General features: G+C 38.1%; 1 protein-coding gene across 10 annotated transcripts in view; it reads left to right on the top strand.

Annotated features, from left to right (window-relative positions):
* SLC38A1 (solute carrier family 38 member 1) overlaps positions 1-21,428 on the top strand; it is a 64,275-nt gene that overhangs the window by 25,998 nt on the left and 16,849 nt on the right. For all 10 annotated transcript variants that reach the window (XM_081058513.1, XM_081058517.1, XM_081058512.1 and 7 more), the window contains one exon: positions 20,294-20,367. In XM_081058513.1, the coding sequence (XP_080914639.1) occupies positions 20,294-20,367 (74 nt within the window). The remainder of the gene's footprint in view (positions 1-20,293; positions 20,368-21,428) is intronic.

Genomic DNA, 21,428 nt, shown 5'->3' with positions numbered 1-21,428 from the left:
TATAGAAACTCTACATTGGCAATAATTTTCCTTCAAAATTTTGAAGGTATTGCTCCATTGTTTTCCACTCTTTTTCTGTTGTGAAGTCCTATATGCTTCTGATTTCTGATCTTTCATATATAGCCAGAGTTTTTGTTTTTGTGTTGCATTTTCTGGAAACTTGTCAAATCTCCTTATTCACAATGTTCTGCAGTTTCACAATGATGTGTCTTATGTGGGCCTGTTTCATACATCATGTCAGCTAATTGGTGCATTTTTTTCTTTTAGAAATTCATAGTCTTCAGTTTGGGGACTTTTTTTACACTATTGTGTTGAAGAATTCCTTCCTTCTCTTTCTCTTTTCTCTCTTTCTGGAACTATTACCAAGATTTTGGACCCTCTGGACAAGTCCACTAATTTTTTATTCTTTTTTCAAATTTTCATTTCTATGATTTTTCACTGTACTTTCTGGTATATGTCCTCAAATTTTTCTCAACTCTTTACTGAGTATTTTATTTCTGTTGTTATTTTTTATTTACAAGAGCTTTTAAAACTTCTTTGAATGTTCCTTTTTTATATTATTTTGTTTTTATTTTAAAATTTCACTGTCTTCTGTGAGGATTCTAATGATAGTTTTTCTCTGTTATGGAAAAATTTAAACATGAAGATAATAGTATAAAAGATTCCCATGTATCCTTTATCCCATGGCCATGATTGTTTAGTCAGCCCCCTCACCTAGGCTGCCTTAAAGCAAATCCCAGCCATCATATAATTTCATCCATAAATATTTCAGTATATGTCTCTAAAATATAAGGACTGTTAAAACATAACCATAATATGTCATACCTAAAAAATTAACAATTCCTTAATAGCATCAAATATCCAACCAATATTTAACTTGCTGTGATTATCTTATTTTTAAAAAACAATTGGATTGTTCAAATCAATACTCAAATGAGGTCTATATAGTGCAACTGGTTGATATATGTTTTACATCTCTTTTAATCTGTAGATTCACCCCATTTTTTCTCTCCCTTTTTTTTACATACAATTTATTTGTTAAGAAAACAAGGCTATTTGTCCTATAGAGAGAGTTTCCAATAATCTGAATTCTACTGATTGTATCCCTGTGGTCAAATTGACTTTTGTTTGTTTGTTTTAGACTCTTTCATTTTAGATTCTTTCCTCAAATGTCAGGTGGTCCTTCTTTGCTATATTCAAGAATTTGGGGGGGAGGGCAAAGTTAATTTGAGTCTGGTACACCTGAGTGGGGCTTATTGGCGATAGCTTCACCGTGAGGTGCTGTTAATAGCCCTTTACTTGGGGAATCACCAGTGTCAGTTTCTCTTTGGCTATTCGGATCACCCAGAGAAGCTCTTCCAATCACCTCCCTGGAGGGTCTTGGCATTGCTGCCATTTTTTTGGTAATCAAATGGGGAGAAAGGGTTGGGGTAAATATCTCAGGGTTCACCCAATCCCAGTTTTCATTACGGTACTCCCAACCCCACAAGTTGTACTGAGTGCCTCACGCAGAGACTTATATTTTATATAATACTTTCAGAGAATGTATCTTCAGAGATATGTATCTTTTGCCAGGATGGAAGAGGAGCAATCACTCAGCTTTATCGAGTAGGTGCCTGGTCTGGGGAATCTAGCTATTTCTTGAAAGAAATTCAACAGATCCTCTTTATTTTAGTTTATCCTTTCCATTGTTCCATACTTCCAGTAATGCCATCAGGGCCTTTTGGGAATTCTGTGGCATAAATTGGATTGGTCTTGGCTTTCTCCACTGCCAGTTTAAGATTCAGCTCTGCTACTTGCCAGCTTCTGAAATTTTGTTATTGTTGTCTCCTCTAATGTTCTTAATATCCTAGCAGTATGTCTTTAAAATAAAATCCCTCTACTGGAATATCAGGAGGGAGCAGGAGTAAATTCTTATATCCGATCTATGATTCTTAGAATTCAGTTCATTTTTAATTATACTGGTTCAGGGATAATTGATCTCTTATCTCATAACTCTTTAGTTTCTGCTTGAAAGCAAAGAATTGGATAAACTTGACTTTTATAGTTGTAGGATGATTTCCCTTAGATAAAACTTATAGATTGTTTGGTTATTTGCGAAATGTATGAATAGCAAGCACAACATACCAAATCTTTAAGTAGTGTGTAAAGACCCAAACTTCTAAGTTTTTCACAAAATGTAGAACTCTTCCACCTCAGAACAAAGATCCACTCTGTGTTGTAAAACCAGCTGCTCCTGCAGCTGCTCAAAGCCAAAAAGCAGTTGGCAGGATCAAGATATTTCATCTGGTACAGGGCCCTGTTCCAGACTCATATTGGCCAACATGGCAAAAGAGTCCAAGCCCGTCCAGGCTTCTTTAGAAAAGCAGCTGGGAAGGCTCCTCTGTGTCTCACTGAGGCTGTGTGCGGGCTCTTCACTGGGGACATCTGGAAACTTGCTGGGATAATTTCTTTTTCTTGGATGAGTTTGGGGCTCATTTTTTTGACCTAACCATAATGGCTGTCATCCCTGTTTAACACACATCTGATTCAATTAGATTCAATGAATTCTGCCCTATTGTAAGAATGCTGTTAGGTTTTGTGTTTTCCTGAATTCCGAGGCCTTATAATTCCATCTGAAGAACAGAAAGTATGGCAGTGGGGAATCTGTTTACAATTGTTCTGAAGGGATATGTTCACTGTTGGAAACAAAATGGGGCAGCAGTTCAGGAATGTGCTGAGGTACAAGTACCTCAGGGTCAAATGCACCTATTGTATTGAGTTTTCCTAAGATGAGGATCAAGGAAAAGGCACTGGGTGCTGAAGAAATCTCCTTCCACCATAACTTCCTCTTCAATCACTAATCTTTTTCCCTGGCTTCCCCATAACTCCATCATTGCAAAAGTAGGGATTGGCAGGGAAGTAAATACTGGCATAAAATAATAGTGGCTTTTGTTTTGTTTTTTTTATTTTACATTACTATCTACCTCCCTTACCCCAGCCCAAAACAGGAAAGTTACATTTTCTGAAGATTTGTATAAAAGGCATACGTTTTTATAGAAAATGAATCTCTTTAGAACATCATCTCATAGTGCTAGGTAAATTAGAGGTTTATTACACTATTTTGAATCTGATAAATCAATAAATGCTTTATATTTTTCCACAACTTCTTAATATGTTATTATTATTATTATTATTATTATTTTAACAATGTAGCTCTTAAGTTTAAAACCATGAAGAAGGAGAATGTAATTCATTACACTTCTGAGAGCTCAAATAGATATCATAGTTCATTGTAAACACTAAGTTTGTGAACAACCTTTTTGAAATGATAATTGTGAAATATTATCATCTGTATAAATTAATAGTTTAAATTTTATTTTGGTTGATTATAATCCCAGACATTTTTAGGTCTTGTTTTCCATTTTCTATCTCACTTGGGTAGTATTTGTGAGAATAAAAAAGATAATGTATCTAAAAGCACACTTTGAAAAATGGCATGCAAGAAGACATTTATTAATTAGCATCAACTTCATGGGGCTACTATGTATGAGAAGTTAATGAGTGTGTGTGTGCATGAAAAAGAGATGGAAAGAGCACCAGTAGTGCCTGGTACCTAGTAACACTATATAGTAAATGTTTGTTAAAGTATTAATTAGGTAGTCACTAAATAATGGTTAGCATTTACTGAACAGTAACTATACATATGCCATATTATTTCATATAATCCTCACTAACAACACTATGAAGTATTAGCACCAATTTACATACAGATGAAGTAACTGAGGCTTGATAACAACTAAGAAAGTAAGAGAGCCAGAGTTCCATCCAGGCTTTCTTGACTCTAGAACCCATGAGATCTAAAACATTACTTTCTTTGAGTCATGCCATCTTCAGAAACCAAACTTGCATTATTAATGTACATCATGAGAAAATTTTTATTCTGATCAATGGATACTTGCAAGTTAACACTTCTAGCTTTTAAATCCCCTTGTAAAATCAGTCAGTATCCCTGAATTATTTTACTACTACTTCACCAACAACCATCACCTTTATTGTATAATAAGACAAGTTTTGCAATATTGGGTGTACCAAATTATAGATCGGGGATCATCACGTTCCTGGTCAGGGCAAGTAAAATATATGCCTAAAATATATTGTAAAACCAGTAAACCTTCTGAACTGCTTCCTATTTGTCATAACTATGCCTAGCTTTGCTTCATGTGCTATTTAAGATTTCCCACTGCCTTTAGGAACCCTTGAATTCCTTCTGAGGATTTAACTAAACTTTTTGCTTTTAAGAATTAAAAACCAAGTAATAGCAAAGTCAAATAATGCCAAGTCCATTATTAGGGAATTGGTTCAATAACTATAGTAGTTCCATAAACTAAAATATTGTACTACTATTAGAAAGAGTAAAATAGACTTATAGGTGCCGGTATGGAAAAATTTCCCAGGAACATTATTATGTAAAAACAAACTGAATACTGGGTGGAAGTGAGCACGGAGGGAGACTGTGTATACCTGCATATATTGCACCGACTATTTGGGGAGAGACCACAAGAAAACTGTTGACAGTGGTTACTTCTGGAGAATGACACGGGGTCTGGGGATAAAGTGGGAGTGGAACATTTATACTTTTTATCTTTTTTTACCATGTGCATTTAGGGGAAGAAACTGTTGAAAACAACCGTTTTTTAAAGAACTTAAAACCAGTGCAATAAGACCTTTTGCCTTTCCTCTGACCTACAGAAAACTTGAGGAAAAAAATATTTTCAGTGTAGGTATTTAGACCTGGAGAGCTAGAATGAGAAACTGGTGCTGTGCCCCCTGTTCTAAACTAGACTTTCGACCTCATCTCCCTTCAGATTGCCCTGCATCAGCCACATTTCACCTTCCTGTTTCCTCTAGAGGCCACCTGCCCCATGCCTGTCACCACCCCAATTCCACGATGTGGGAATGTGCATTCCCACATACAATCTGATGGTCCTGTAAGGCTCACTTCAGATGCCAGCTCCAAAAATGTTTCTCTGATTCTTCCAGATGGAAGGGAGGCTCTCCCTTCCTTCTCTTTTCAGTGTAATCTTTTTCTTTCTAATAGCAAGTATCACTTCATTATTTAGTCACATATTTTACCTTCCCTATTGAACGCTGAGCCCTGCAAAGGCAGGATTCATGTTTAGTTCTTCCTTGTTCACGTCATCCCTCTGCCCCCAACAAGCTCTAGAACAGTACTTACACGTAGCTGACTCTCAAGAATGTCTCACTGAAATAAATGAATGAATGAATGAATAAAAATTAGATTTTGCAAAACCAAAAACAAGGCTTTGGGGCAAAACAATGGCTCTCATAGTTGTTGAAAACTTATCAGAGGGGAAAAAAAATTAACTGAAAGGTTGAGTTCACCCTCAAATTTTAAGTAGGCTGTGGAGATATAATGATAAAATCACCAGGTTACCGCAGTTACTTTTCTGGGAATGCCTCCTTCATTTGAAAATTCAAAATAGTTCAGAGACTGTTTGAAGTTAGTATTGCATTGCTGAAAGGGGATTTGTTGTTAAATTGCTATTTGCAGAAAAGATAGTAGTTGTCATTGTCACTTTACAACAACTATCTTCATTTTGTGGTGGATTGTTTGCTTCAATTGTAGGTGAATTTTCTCTCTCTCTCTCCTCTCTCTTTCTCTTTCTCTGTCTCTCTCCTTTCAATATTTATCTTTGTGGACCATTTATCATTATCCTACCACCAAAAAAGATGCAACATTGTGTTGTCTATAATTACAGTGTTTACAAACAAACCAGTAAATAGCTATGCCAGTAAGGGTAAATCTGAAAAATAAGGGTCTCTGTAAACTAAGATCAGACTATCAGGTGCCTTCTCTTTTTAAACTTGGTCTTTTACAATTGAGCTGAAATAGGAGATAGAGAGAAATGGAATTAGAACTATAGGTCCATCAACCCATTGCCCTACGTCCTGTTCACATAGTATAGGTCTTTTTTGATCATTATTATTGTGCTGCAAAAATCGGCTTCTCATTATCAGGTTTGTGTTCTTAAATAACTGCATCAGCATAGCTCTCTGAAGCCTCTAAATCTTCTTCAGCAAATTCTACTAAACAGGAGTGAGACTGCAATGTACCTTTGTAAATACTCTACATGCTCTTGAATTGGCATTGCTTTAATGTATATATAACTTCCAAAAAATTTTGAATCACACTTCCCAAGATAATTTTGCTCTTAGAGGTAACAGAGATGATCTGTGTGATATTTCTCAAGTTATTCCTTGTAAATGTTAAATTGTCTTCTCCGTACACTCCTAAGCAGGCAGTTCTTTGCCTCTTAAGGAAAGACCAAATTGGATCTTGTGATATAAAAACAGGAGGAAGAGAAAGTCAATAAGGAAACCCTCCTCTTCCAGATGATCCTAGGAGGTCCATGGGTATAGTTACATTCATCTTCTGTCTTGTCAATCAGTTACTTGTTTTTAAAATTCTTTGAGTTATAGTTACTGTTCCTTAGAAATCATCTGAAGGGAAAACTGTCCTTCAGCTGGCAGCAAAAATCATGGGCATCAGAGTCCCTTGTTTGGGAATAATAATACTGGAAGGGGAGAAATGGCACATTCAGGCTTGCCAACATTTGAAATACATGTAAAAAGGACAGCGGCAGTGCCACTGAACTCTATTGAAATTCATTGGATTAAGAAGCTTTTCAGAAATGGGGTGAATGTTGTGCTAAAAATGAGTGCCTATTTTATAAACAGAAAGAGTTGGTAAGCATAGGAAATGAGTCCCACCCATTGTTTTTAAAAGTTGAGCAGTTATGCTTAGTTGATGAGTCATCAACGATATGTCTGATAAGAGGTTCCAAGAAGTCAATTCTCTGGGCCCCAGAGAGGTAGGGCGTGTGCGCGCGCGCGCGCGCAACACAGAGCTGGGTCCTATGGACGCTGAGCTGCCTCCGGTGTGGCGGTGCTACCCCAGGACAACAGTGCGACCTCCATTTTGGAGCACTGTGCTTCTCTGAGCCTGCAAGTATAGTTAGGTTTAACTACACTAAGGTTCTAACAGTACCATTCACCTTCCTGGTGCACATAATAATGCCTTTTCTGGTCACTTCTCTGGGGTATAGTAGGCCAGGTATGTACCAGCACGGCAGGTCAGTATAGTCCAGCAGTTAGCTTGAATTTTTATTACTCAAGGAGTGGTAGTTGGTTTGGTAGGTTGGAAAACTGCCCCCGCCTGGTAGTTTTGCTGTGTTCTATGGTCATAGGCTGTTGACCGTACATCAGGCACATAGAATCACTGATCCTGCATCAGCAAACTGCAACCTACAGACCCACGCCACTGCAGCCTCTTTTTGTATGGCTTGCTAGCCGAGAATGGCTTTTACTTTTTTAAAGAGTCAAACAAAAAAGAAGTTCTAAAGTACATATTATTTTCATGGGATCTTTATCACAGCCCTATTTATCACTCTCATTTTATAGACAAAGATTCACAGAGGCTAAATCATTTGCCCAGAAGGTCACTAAGTGATGGTGGGCAGGACGAAGGGAGGGCAACAGGCCCAGGGTGTATTCCTCTTCACTCTCCCATCTCTCCTTAATTGTGCGTCTTTACCGTGGAAACAGTAGGAAAGTAGGAAAGAAGCCCCAAATCCATCATTCCTAATGGAATGGAAGTCCAAAATACTCACCAGGGACAGCAATTCCTGGATTTAATGGTTCTATGGAGTTTTTCTGTCACCGAGGAGTTACATGTGTAAAGTATAATAAAGGAAGCATAGTTTGAAAAGGCAAGGATCTAGGTTTGAGGAGAAGAGAAACCAGTTATCCTTGTGGAATGGAAGAAGAGGAAGGAGGACGTGTCAAGAGTTATAAATGAAGCACCCACAAAACCCACAGCTCTCTGCCAACGACTATAGGCAAAAACAGGAAGTGATGGTGGCATATGGCCTTCTTTCTCACTGGTGTAACTTCCTCATTTAAACTCGGGCTTCCTCTTAACTTTCTTTTTTTTTTTTTTTTATAAATTTTATTGGGGAATACTGGGGGACAGTGTGTCTCTCCAGGGTCCATCAGCTCCAAGTAGCCGTCCCTCAACCTAGTTGTGGAGGGCACAGCTCAGCTCCAAGTCCATTCTCCGTCATTGAACCGGCAACCTTATCGCTGAGAGCCCGCAATCTAACCAATTGAGCCATCCGGCCACCCCCACTCTTAACTTTTTTAACTTCACAAAGTATCAGCTGAACTGACAAATTCTATTTCTATCTGCATACCTCTTTTAAATACTTCTTTCTTTTTAGGATTTTATTAGATACTATGTGATTTGATCATTAGTGATGCATGTTTCTTTCTCTAGACAAAACGAAATACTTAACCAACAGTGATGCTAGTTCAAGAGAAGCTTTGCACCAAAGAATTTAGATTTACCTACAAGGGGAAAAAAAAAAGAAGGGGTTGCACAAATAATCAATCCTCACCTGTTCCCTGTCCAACCTTTCAAAACCATCCCTTTCATTCTCTAGTTCAATTTGTAAATATTACAAATAATCACGTGCTACTAGATCCTAGTGTGCTGGTCCTGTGACCCTTAGAATGTTGAAATCGAATCAGGACTTAATGACTAAGAAGTCCACTTTGGGACTGAATATTATATGTTTCGGCTCTTTTTCATAAGCATTTTATGAGCTCTTTAAAATAGGGAGTATATTAATGAGCTTGGGACTTAAACAAATGCAACCTCTCCCTGAAATGATAACATCATTTGAAATGTTGTTTATATTTCAACACTTTTATTGTAAAATTAAGATAGTCATTAAAGACCATTTTGAAAGTGCAAAAATAAAATAAAAGACAAGGAAATTATCTAAAGTCTCACTATTAAAACATAAGCTCTTTTAACACTTTGATGTACTTCATTCCAAGATTTTTTGTCTTTTGCTTTGGTCTGACTTTTTACACTCTCATTCCTCTCTGTACATTTGCCTTTGGCAGACAATATAGCCTGATGGGTAAGGACTGACTACCAGGACTTGAGAGCTCTGATGCTGTGTGACCTTAGACAAAATATTTAACCTCTCTGATCTTCAATTTCCTTACCTGTAAAATAGATAGTAATAGTACTATTCATAAGTGAAATAATTTTAAAAGTGTTTGGCATGGTCCTGACATAGTGAATACCACTACATTTCTTTTCTTGTAATGATCAACAAAATGTTTTGATTATATAGAATCCCCATTAAAATAAATTAAAGCTCCAGGGAATGCATTTGTATGTGTATTATAATTTTGAATTTTTCGAAATGTTTAAATTTTCACATGATTCAGGGACTCAGACATTTTACCCCTCTCTCAGGCATGTCTCATTCCACTTGAGCTCTCATTAAATAAACAATTCTTCCTCTACGTCCCCTTTCCTCTCCACATAAGCTTCCCACTGGCATGGCTTCCCTGGGCCAGGAACCACACTGCATCACACCAGCTCAGCAATTACCCTCCAGACATCCTACTTCTGATCACAGCCTTTTCTACTTCCCAGCTGCTGCCTTGGATATTCCCTCTGTACTTGCCCCTGGATGTCATTGAGAGCCATTGCTCTGTGTTCCTCCCTTGTCCAGCTAAGGTGTCATGGTCCCTCACTTAAACCCCTCTCTTTCCTAAACCCTAAATTTTCTTTCTCCACTGGCTCTCTGTTATACTAGTCTGGGAAACCCCTGAATCTGAGCTCTCTAACCACACAGATGGATAACACTTTACATTCTTGGTGTTTATCCTCAGTTGGGTTCTCCAAGATGTCCAGACCTTCCTTCCTCCCCAGCTCGCGTTCTACTCTCTTCTGCATTGTTTTCCAATCTTTATTCAAGTCATACAGATATTTCCCTTAAGAAGAGTTGGAGATGGAATGGAAGAGCAGGGAGAGTTAATTGAGATAATAAAACGAATGAAAAAGTGCAGGAGGATGGGAATAGTTTGGAAATATAGAAGAAAGGTGAGACATAGAAGGGAGCCAGGAAGAGGCCAGCAACAGGGGGAAGGACTGGAGAAAGATGGTTGGCCAGCAAACAACATGTTTCCTACAGTTTGTCCAATTCCCTTGTACTGGAGTTTTAAATTTTCTTGTAGGTATTTTGCCACAACCAGCGTATATGTCTATGAGTTTTGGAGGGAGGTGCTGAGGATTGGTGGGAGATGCTGGTAGATAAAAGCAGGACTAGTCATAAAGGCCACTTTTCCTCCAGCGTGGGAGTTTTGATACAGGCTGTTCCACTCATTTAATTGGGGAGGGTAAAAGTTTTATATTTTTAACTGGGTTTACAAGAGGAAGAATTATATAGTGTGGTGAGCCTCATATCCCTTATGGAAGGAGAGAGACATGGCTGGGGGAGGAGGGGTGTGGAGTTGAAAATAATTTAAAAACATACACCCTGGTGAAGTAAGTAATGCCCTAATATCCTGAGGAAGTTGACGCAAGGAAGTAAGTAAGACCTTGCGTTTTGCACTGAGAGCCAGCCAGTGTCTCTTAGGAATGATACTAATTCAGCTGTAAATGCTTCCCTTCACTGCAGTCTGACCTGGGCAGCTGTGGGGTCCATGTTACAGGTAATCACGCAGTAATGCTGGCATGGCTCTCCACCTGCAAATGGTGTGGTGGGCAGTTCAGCAGTGATGAGAAGCAGAAACACGGAGAGGTATATGCTACAGAGCCAGAGCACACAGCTGTAAACCACTGCGTGTTCAAGTGTGAGCCATGGGCCAGCAGCATCAGCATTACCTGGGAACTTGTTAGAAATGTGGAATCTCGGGTCCCATCCCAGACCTACTGAATTAGAATCTTAATTTCAACAAGATCCTAACGTAATTCATATTCACATATTAAAGTCTGGGAAGAGCTGCTTTAAACTTTGGCAAGGGAGAGGATGGGGAGAGTCATGCTGAGGACGATTGGTAAGGGTTCTCCATTTTCTGAGAGGAATGGGTCCTGGAAGAGTTGAAAGCACTCACATGTGTGGCAGCCTCAAACCCCCTCATCCAAGCTATTTCTGGATCTGCAGCAGATCCACCTTTTCCAAGGGCTCTAACGCTGGGCTGGGAGTATGTCATATGGTTTCTTGTCAGATAGCTAGGCTTTTAAAATACAGTAGTCTCATCTCCCTTAAAGTGTTGTAGGGTTGGGTGGTTGTTGTTGTTGTTGTTGTTGTTTTGGAAGTATAATTAATGAACAATAAAATTCCCCGATTTAAAGGATTTGGTAAGTTTACCCAAATTATAGTTGTGAAATCACCACCACAGTAATGGTATAGAACATTTCAATCACCTTAGTTCCATTGATTGTCACAACTTTCCATTTTATTAGCATTTGGTACTTTAGAAAATGAAATTTATTATAACATTGTCCATATAATCTTTGGGTAAATTGAGGAAGAACAAAGAATTGCAGTCTTACAATATGATTCAAAACAATGACAAAGAAATGTTTTTAACATAGATGTTAAGATGGTCGTTGTAAGGTATGAGTTAAAATTGTCTTGCAGCAAATAGAGTAAATATACCTAGAACCACTGTCAGGACCATTTAAGAAATCGTGGAGAGCAGGAGTGTCGCCAGAGGACTGGAATTGGGAAAATTCCATCCCAGCTTTCAAAAGTGGCCAAAAGTAGACCTTCAGCAATATTCTAGCGCAAATTGTTAAATAGCTTTTATGTGCAATTACTGCAGAAAATATTGTTCTGTGGAGACCAATAGGGTTTTCTTAACTAGCTGTGTTAAACTAACTTTACCCTTTGAGATAAGAGTGAACTAGTAGGTCATAGGACTGCCTTAGGCAGCGCGTGTCTTGATTTTAGCAAGATATTTGGCACAGTCCCACGTGACTGGCAAATGAGATTCGAATATTTGTAAATTTACTTATTCTTAGCTAAGTGTCTGCTGTGTGCTGTGTTTGGTACTGTATGTAAATAGGTAAATAGGACAGGCCATGACTATGAATTAAACTGTCAGGACATGTCCTACTGTCCAGTAATGGAGAAACATAATAAAGCAATAAAATAAAAAGATTACTCTGGCTGCTGGGTGGAAGATGGATCAGAGGGGACAAGACAGAGATTATCACGGTTGCCCAGAAATTAAAGATGACTGTGGCGTAGATTAGAATAGTGGCAGCGGAGATGGGGGGGAAGGATGTAGATTTGGGATATATTTGGAGGCAGAAATGATAGGACACTTGCGAGTGTATTAGATATGAGGGATGAGAGAGTAGATGAGAGAGCCAGGATGACTTTCAGGTTTCTGGCCTGAGCAGTTGGCTGGATGATGAGCCATTTTCCAGATGGCTTTGTTCTAGTTAGAGTTAGTACCAGTGACTTGGATGAAGGCAGATTCAAGATATGAAAATGGACGAGGTAGCTAATATATAAGTAAAAATGATCAACAATTTAAAAAGCTATCACAAGACGGGAAGGATAAAATGTAATGGAAACAAGTGCAGAGTCCTACATTTAGCTTAAAGAAAAAATAGACAGGATAGAACCAGGAAGATTAGCCTAATTATATTTCATACCAGAAGCTCAATAAGAATGAAAAGTGTGACATCGCTGCCATAAAAATGAATACTAAACTAGGTTGCCTTAAAAGAAGCATGGTATCCAACTCAAATGAATAATTTTACCATGCTTTGCACTGTTTGGACCAAAATTGATGTGACAGCACTTTGTTTTTCTTGGCACACAACCTTTTAAAAGGATTGGTGATAAACTGGGCCAAAAATGAGATGTAAACAGCATGAACACTCCATCACAAGATGAACAGCTGAAAGAATTAGAGATGTTCAAGTCAAAGAGCACAATCTTAAAATAAGCATCATCAGATGGACAGTTTGGTAGAACAGGGTTCAGATTTCAAGTAGGTCTAGAGAGTAAAATGAGGAACCAAGGGTAGAAATAGCAGCAGGAGTTTCAGCTCGGCCTCATTTCCAGTGCACAGCACTTTCCAGAAACAGGATGAGTTGCATATGTGTTCCCTGTCAGAAAACACTTGCAGACTTCAATGCCTATTGTGTGGGCATGGAACGAAGAGGTTTCCTGTCCTGAGTGAACAGCTGGATAGAGTAGTCTCTAAAGGTCTTTCCCTAATCCAGGAGTCTAGAATTCTGCTTCTGAGAAGCAGAAGAAAGGCTCTTTCTTCTCAGGAGGACACAAAATCTCAGGGGACACAAAATCTGTTAGGATGTCCTTGCACCACATCTTCCAAACTGGTGCTGACACATAGTTCTCAAAAGTTCCTTGACCACATTCTTCACGAGACTAACTCTCCTGCCACTGCTTCCCCAGGGCCCATGTAGTTACATGTTCTAGATCCCTTTCTCTTCAAGACTGAACGTAAGTCTGAAATATCAACACCTTGACAACTCAATTACCTATTGCTGAGGTTTAGTTCTCATTGAAACATACCTTTTACAGCAAGCAGCTTTGCCCCAGCCATATTAAAACTTTTGGGATGATGTCAGAAACATTGTAGCATGAGGGGTTTCTCTTGATCTCTCCCTTTGAAGTTACAAGTTGAACAGCTGTAATTCAACGAAGGAGTCCCTATGCAACTCACAAACACCTTTCAGAGATTCGTGGTTGAAACTTCTGAAGGTGGGCAAATCAGAGTGAACAGGGGAGGAAGGGAGGGAGAAGTGCAAAGTGCGACCCTGGGAGAAGGAAGGATCCAGGCTGCAGGTGCACTCTCTGTGGCTCCAGCATTCCTGCCTGAGTCATCAGCATATGCTACAGGTGAACCCAGTGAGTGGGGCAGAGACCTCGGGGCAACTGAATACAGAAGTGTGACAACTGCAATCTTCACAGCCCTCACTGCCAGGCAGAAAGCAAAACCACGGAGCCTGGCCTCCTCCCTCCAACCCTCACAGAGCTCGCCTCCCCCACACCCTCTCCATGCTAGCAGCAGAACGAACTGCAGCAGTGTCGGATTAAAGAGCAGAATATCTACAGCCTTGAGACCTGGAGAGATAGTTCCTGAGTGGCACACACACACACTGGCTAATCCCAGTGACAAGGGAGGAGATATCGGGGCGAGGCAGCTGTGGTCTGGCCATCACAGGAGGAGAACAAAGACATAAACACACTAGTGGCCTCTTCTAGCCCACACTGCCCCACTGCCCCCACCTTTCTAAGCTGATCCCAGCAGGAGCACCCAGGGCTGCTCAGGCAGTGCAGCTCTGCATCTGGCTGCAGGGGCAGCACTAAGATTTCAGGGGCTCAGAACCCCTTTGCCCACTGCATTCTCCCATGGGGTTGGTGCCCTGAGACCCAAGTGACCTGGTCACAGAGGAGACGCCCATCTCCCCAGGAAACCTTCCACCAGGAGAAGCCAGAACAGGGCAAGAAAAAATAAAATGCTCCGGCACTACCTACTGGAAAACAACCTACTGCAGAATCCTCTCCTGTAGAAGCCCAGGAAGAGAAATAAACCATCAATTACCATGAATAACCAAAGTAACAAGGCAGCTCAGAAAGAAAATGAAAAATATCCAGAAAACAAGCCTAAAGACATGGAATTAATGTGACTTAAGTGACAGAGAATTCAAAATTGCAGTTCTGAAAAAACTCACCAAGATGCAAGAAAACTCAGATAGGCAGTTTAATGAACTCAGAAATAAAAATCATTGAACGAAACTTTACCAAAGAGATTGCTTTTTTGAAAAAGAAACAAATAGAAATTCTAGAGTTGAAGAACTCAGTAAAAGAGATGAAGAATGAAATAGTGAGCTTAGGAAATATAGCTGACCAGATGGAGGAAAGAATTAGTGATATTGAAGATAGAAATCTGAAATGACACAGATGGAAGAAGAGAGAAACTTTCCAGTGTACATGGAACATACTCAAGGATAGATCATATATTGGGACACAAAACTAGCCTCAGCAAATTTAAGAAGATTGAAATCATACCAAACGTATTCTCTGACCACAATTCTTTGAAATTGAAGATTAATTGAAAAATAAAGCATGAAAAACCCCAAATATGTGGAGGTTAAACAACATGCCACTAAAGAACAACTGGGTCAAAGAAGAAATAAAAGGAGAGATCAACGGATACATAAAAACAAATAAGAATGTTGTATCAAAATTATTGGGATATTGGGAAAACAGTATTAAGATGGAAATTTATACCACTACAGACCTGCCTCAAGAAACAAGAAAAATCCCAAATTAACAATCTAACATTACATTTTAAAGAACTAGAAAAAGAAGAACAAATGAAACCCAAAGTCAGCAGAAGGAAGGAAATAATAAAAATTAGAGCAGAATTAAATGAAATAGAGAACAAAAAGACAACAGGAAAAATTAATGCAACAAAGAGCTGTTTCTTAGAAAAGACTTATAAATTGACAGCCCCTTGGCTAGACTCACTAAGGAAAAAAAAGAAAAGATACAAATAAACAAAATCAGAAATGAAAGAGGAGAAGTTACGGGCAAAGACCAGAGAAATACAAAGGATCATACAAGAACACTATAAAGGACTATATACCACCAAATTCAATAACCTAGAAGAAATGGACAGGTTCTTAGACATATATAATTTCCCTAGACTGAATCATGAAGAACTGGAAAATCTAAGGAGACTGTTCCAAAGTTTGGAAATTGAAACAACCATCCCAAACCTCCCCAAAAATAAAAGTCCAGGAACTGATAGTTTTACTAGTGAATTCTACCAAACATTCAAAGATGATTTAATATCTGTCCTCCTTAAACTCTTCCAAAAAATTGAAGAAGAGGCAATACTTCCTAACTCATTTTATGAAGCCAACATTACCCGGATACCAAAACCTGGTAAGGATAACATAAGAAAACTACAGACCAATATCTCTGATGAATACAGACAGAAAAATCCTAAACAAAATACTAGCAAATTGAATACAACAATACGTTAAAAAGATTATTCATCACAATCAAGTGAGCTCATTCCAGGGGCACAAGGATGGTTCAACATATGCACATTGATCAATGTGATACACCACATAAACAAAATAAAGGATTAAAATCATAAACTCATATCAATAGATGCAGAAAAAGCATTTGACGAGATACAACATTCATTTATGATTAAAACACTTAATAAAATGGGTGTAGAAGGAAAGCACTTCAACATGATAAAGTCCACATATGACAAACCCTCAGCTGATGTCATACTTAATGGTAAGAACCTGAAAGCTTTCCCTCTAAGATCAGGAACAAGACAGAGATGCCCCCATCTCCACTGTTATTCATCATAGTGTTGGAAGTCCTCGCCAGAGCAATCAGGCAAGAGAAAGAAATAAAAGGCATCCAAATTGGGAGTGAAGAAGTTATATTGTCACTTTTTGCAAATGATATGATTCTTTATATAGAAAACCCTAAAAACGCCATAAAAAAGACTATTAGAAATAATAAACAAGTACACTAAAGTTACAGGATACAAAACCAATGTACAAAAATTCACGGTGCTCCTGTATACTAACAATGAAATTTCAGAAAATGAAAAAAACAATCCTTTTGCAATTGCAACAAAAAGAATAAAATACCTAGGAATAAACTTAACAAAAGATGTGAAGGACCTATATACTGAAAACTATAAGACATTATTAAAAGAAATTGAAGATAACACAAATAAATGGAAATATATTTTGTGTTCATGGATTAGAAGAATCAACATAGTTAAAATGGCCATATTACCCAAAGCAATATACAGATTTAATGCAATCCCCATCAAAATCCCAATGGCATTTTTTTCAAGAAATAGAACAAAAAAATCATCCGAATTTTACAGAATCACAAAAGATCCCAAATAAAGCAATCCTAGGAAAAAAGAAGGCTGGAGGTATCACAGTGCCTGACTTTAATTTATACTACAAAGTGACTCTGGGTGCTGAACACACAATGCAACATATAGATGTATTGTAGAAATGTACACTTGAAACCTACATAATTTTACTAAGCAGTGTCATCCCACTAAATGTAATAAAAATTAAAAAGATAAAAGCCTTTTGGTCAATGGTTAGCAGTGTGAAAGCTTACAAGATATCCAGGTGAAATGGAAAAAAAGAATCACTTGTGTTCCTTTTAGCACAAGAATATCAGCTTATGTTTCTCTCCCAGGAAACCACAATTATGTGTATAAATATCTAATTGGACAAATCGGGCACAATCATGCTCAAAATAGAAGAAATGTTTGAATAAGTCATTGTAGTCTCTTGAGTCATTCCTCCTGCTCTTTTTTATTGTTGTTGTTGTTAATACTGAATTTCTTTTGGAAACAAAAATCTACCCCAAGAGGAGAAAAAATTACCATCAGGAAATACTAGAAAAATATTTAAGTTAGAAAACAAATTAAAGTCGTTAACTTTAAAATTGTTAGAAGATCATATTGACTTGCTGCTAATTATTAATTAAATATATTCGTGTTATATGGGTTAATAACATTACATAAGATTCAACTGTAAAAATCTATATCATCTGTATTGCATTGTGTACTCACCACCCAAAGTCTAGTCATCACATATTTGACTCCCTTTACCCTCTTCATTCTCCGCACCCCTTTTCCCTCTGGTAACCAGTCTTCTATTATCTGTGTCTCTGAGTTTACTTTCTTTCAGATGTCACATTTTCTGTGTCTCTGACATCTCTGACTGGGTCCTCCTAAACTATTCTAGGGTCTATTACGGCCAATTAGACAACTTATTGTTTCTAAGAATCTAAACAAGGAGGTATACTTTTCTGAATTTTAATCCCATTAATGCTAGAATCAGTTATAGCCTAAAGCAGTCTTAGAATTTTACATATAGAAGTGGCCTCTTAGTGACCTGATAGAAAATGATTTTTGTTTTTATCAGTTTTCAGTCTTTGGAGAGAAGATCTGTATTTTGGGAGAGATGGAGAGAAGAGTCTTCAGAAATTGGGTGGTTAAAGACAAGGCTATCAGACTCTCACTACAGGTCCTTTGTCTGGGGTGCAGTGTCATGTCTCTTAAACACGGGAATGGGGCTAGTTTTCATCACTGTGGGAGGACCTCATTCTGCTGTTGTTAAGTGTGGGGAAGAGGACAGGTGAACTCCCTGAGAAAATCTGCCCTGACCTACACGTTTCTCCTACTTGATAAAGAAAAAGAGGTCAGAGGAGTTTATGAAGAAATCCTTTACCTCTTGTCAAGGACCACAGGCCATGGGAGAATCATCTTCAAGTGATTGAGCCTAATAGCATGCATTAAGAGGCAACCACGTGCCCTGACCATGTGGTCCCATGGGCCACTAGCTGAGGGAACAGACGTTTTCTTAGAATGTTTCTTTTGCTAATAAGTACGCTGTTCTCCCAGGATTAGGGCCTTTGGTTAATCATTACTATGTAGATGTTAGTAATTATCCTTTCTGCTATGCATGTAGCTCCGACAAAGTCATGCGCTTTACTCATTAGTTTGGGGCCATGTAGTAGTACCCTCTCTACTCCCCAGGTCAGTCCCAGGAGAGTTGACTCAAAAGGGTACATGGTCACTCTAGAATGGCACATGGCTAATCCTAAAATTGCATTCTTCCTTCCCCAGCTGGGAAGCCCATGCTATTCTGCGTCACACAGAAATCCTCTATGGCCTGTCACATGCACACACAGAAGTTACCAGTTAGTGTTCTGTGCCTCGAAAAACACGAGTGAACTCTGAGTAAAACTCAAAGCTTACTTTTTCAACATAACTATTGTTTATAAGATTAAAGAAATCTAATATCACAGTTATACCCTATGTCGTATTCTCTGGCAGAGCATATCAAATTACGTTCCATTACATATCTCAAAACTACTAGGTTGCTTAATAAATGCTTGCTCTCACTGTCTTGTATCCCTCAATCAGAATAGATAATAAGGGACTTACCCTCTTAATCACCCTCTGACTCAAGGATCTTAGCTAAGTTGATATATATCTGAATGTACTTCCTTATAGTCATATTTTTACCTAAATTCCCCTTTATTAGCTGGTCCGCTTTATTTATTAACCTGCACCCCTAAGTGCTAGGTTTTCTATTCTTTCTCCCAGTGTTGCTGCTGAGCTCCATCCCTCTTATGTTTTCTGGCCAACCTGTGGCAGCCTATCTGCTCTGCAGTTGACCATTCTGTACTCCTCACTTATCTCCTCTAGGCTACGCAGCACATAGGAGAAACAAAATGCTGTGAGACGTGAGAGAGCTAAAGAGCAATCTGTCTGCCTGGGGCAAGGGAAAGCACCTGAGGAGGTGACATCTAAGCTGGGCCCAAGGGCAGAGAGTTAACAGGTGTGCAGGGTGGAGGAGGGGGTTGGGGAGACACAGCCCACACAGAGAGAACTGCATGATGTGCCAAGTACCTCTCAAGAGCACTTGCTAGAAAAATAATTGCCTTAATTACACAAACACAGAAAGAATTGCAGTAATGCATTGTTCTAAGGATGTATTTCCCTACACCAGGAAGTGACTGGTTTCATCTAAGGGACTGGAATTCTTTTTGTTTTTAATAAATAGGCTTTATTTTCAAATATTACATCTTTTTTAACCAAGTAATTCAGAAATAATCTATGTAATCACTCACATCATTTTAACTGTGCTTTTTCTTGAGGAGGGTTTGATAATGAGCCAGACGTACTAAAACAAAAACACTAGTTTGTCATCCAAAAATGTATTTTCATTGTAATTGATTATCAAAATTTTTCCATTAGTTAAAAGAGGTGCTTATTCTTTCCAGAGGAACCAGGTGAAAAAAAAAAAAGTGAATTATCTCAGTGGTCCAATGTATAGGTTCAAAAACAGTCATAGAGTAATTAGATGAAAAGAACTTTTGACATCATTTGGCCTATGTCTTTATATTTATAAGTGAGGAATCTGAGGATGGGAGAAATTGAGCCAGTTGCCCAAAGTCACATGGTCACTGGCTTAAGGGTCACTGAAAGCCTTTCCTTCAGCCTCCCCACTTCCCACACCCCTTTCTCACACTTTCTTACTGGGATGAAAGGGCACCATAGTCTGCAAAAGCTTTTCTTTTATAATGTTGTTTTCAAGTCACCCCATCTGAAATGATCCCAGAGAGCTATTTAGGCTTTGACTTTGGTAAAGGATTTGAACTGTTGGTTACTCATATTCTAATGAGCAGTTCTTTATTTGGTAGAACATTTTTACGGACAATTTTAAAAAGGGTATGACTAATAGTTTCTAAAATTTTGGTGCCATCAACAAATAGTGTTAACCGTATAAATAAACCCTTGCCCCTCTAACATGTAAGGTCAGAGTATGTTATAGTTATTACAAGACCTCTTTTCTTCACTTTAGGATACTTCTGTCTTCAGTGACACTGCTGTCTATATATTCAATAAACCTTCTGTTGATCTGCTCAAAGGAAACAGGTAAGCTGAGACTACCTCTAATTTTGTTAAAACCAGGGTGAATGATTCTGATTGGTGATATTGTGAACCAATGGTGCTCTCCCTGTGCAGCAACTTGATTATTAAAGAAAAAGTATTTTGACTTACAGTCACTCGAAGACCTACTATAGTATTTACCTAGAGATATAGATACAACAACATACAAATTAAATTGCCATGAACAATGAGCAATAGTGTTGTCATTGAAAGTGAACCCTTGATTATATCTGTTTTTCTAATTTAAGATGACTTCATTTTAAAGGCTTTGATTTTTCCTTGGGTCTTTATAAGTCCAGATCCAGGATCCCATGTTTTCATATTTTAGCCTCCAAGTTTTAAAAGTAAATAGAGCTTTCATTCTTTTGTGCATATTCCAAGGAGAAAGATGTTACTCCTGAGGCAATGTGGGAGTGAGTGAGCTATGAAAAGATTTCAAGTTCTCTGGGCAGTGTAATACCTGAAGTGTTTATTTTCTATTCCTGGGATACTGGATTATGTTTGTAATACTTTGACTTTTACATTAGCTAAAACCACATTGGCCAGCTATTACTGTATATAGATGACTCTATTTAACTGGAACATGTTGTGATAAATTGAGATTCTAACCATTTTCTAGTTTAAACACCAGTCTTATGAGAGATTAAACAAAGGTTTAATTTAGCCTGACCCATATTGCTTTCTGTGAACCTTTTGAAAATGTGAGCTAAACTGTCATAAAGAAATATGAACACTTTTCTTAAATGAATGGTTTAGAATCTTACTTTTTATTGAGATAAGCTAGTGAACACTTTGGAATTTTGCTATAGACAAATTATTCTTTAGATAGATTTATCTACCGTTCTCTTTTGTGAATTGCTTATCTTTTTTATTTTCAACTACAGTTGACATTTAATATTATTTTATATTAGTTTCAGGTGTACAGAATAGTGGTTAGATATTTATATGATTTATGAAGTGATCCCTTTGAGTAGTCTAGTACCCACTTGGCACTCTACATAATTATTACAATATTATTGACTATATCCCCTATGTTGCACTTGACG

This window comes from Rhinolophus hipposideros (genome assembly GCF_964194185.1).
Source record: "Rhinolophus hipposideros genome assembly, chromosome: 9".
NCBI classification, from domain to species: domain Eukaryota; kingdom Metazoa; phylum Chordata; class Mammalia; order Chiroptera; family Rhinolophidae; genus Rhinolophus; species Rhinolophus hipposideros.
The sequence above is the reverse complement of the archived record's forward strand: the minus strand, read 5'-3'. Positions and strand labels throughout refer to the sequence as shown.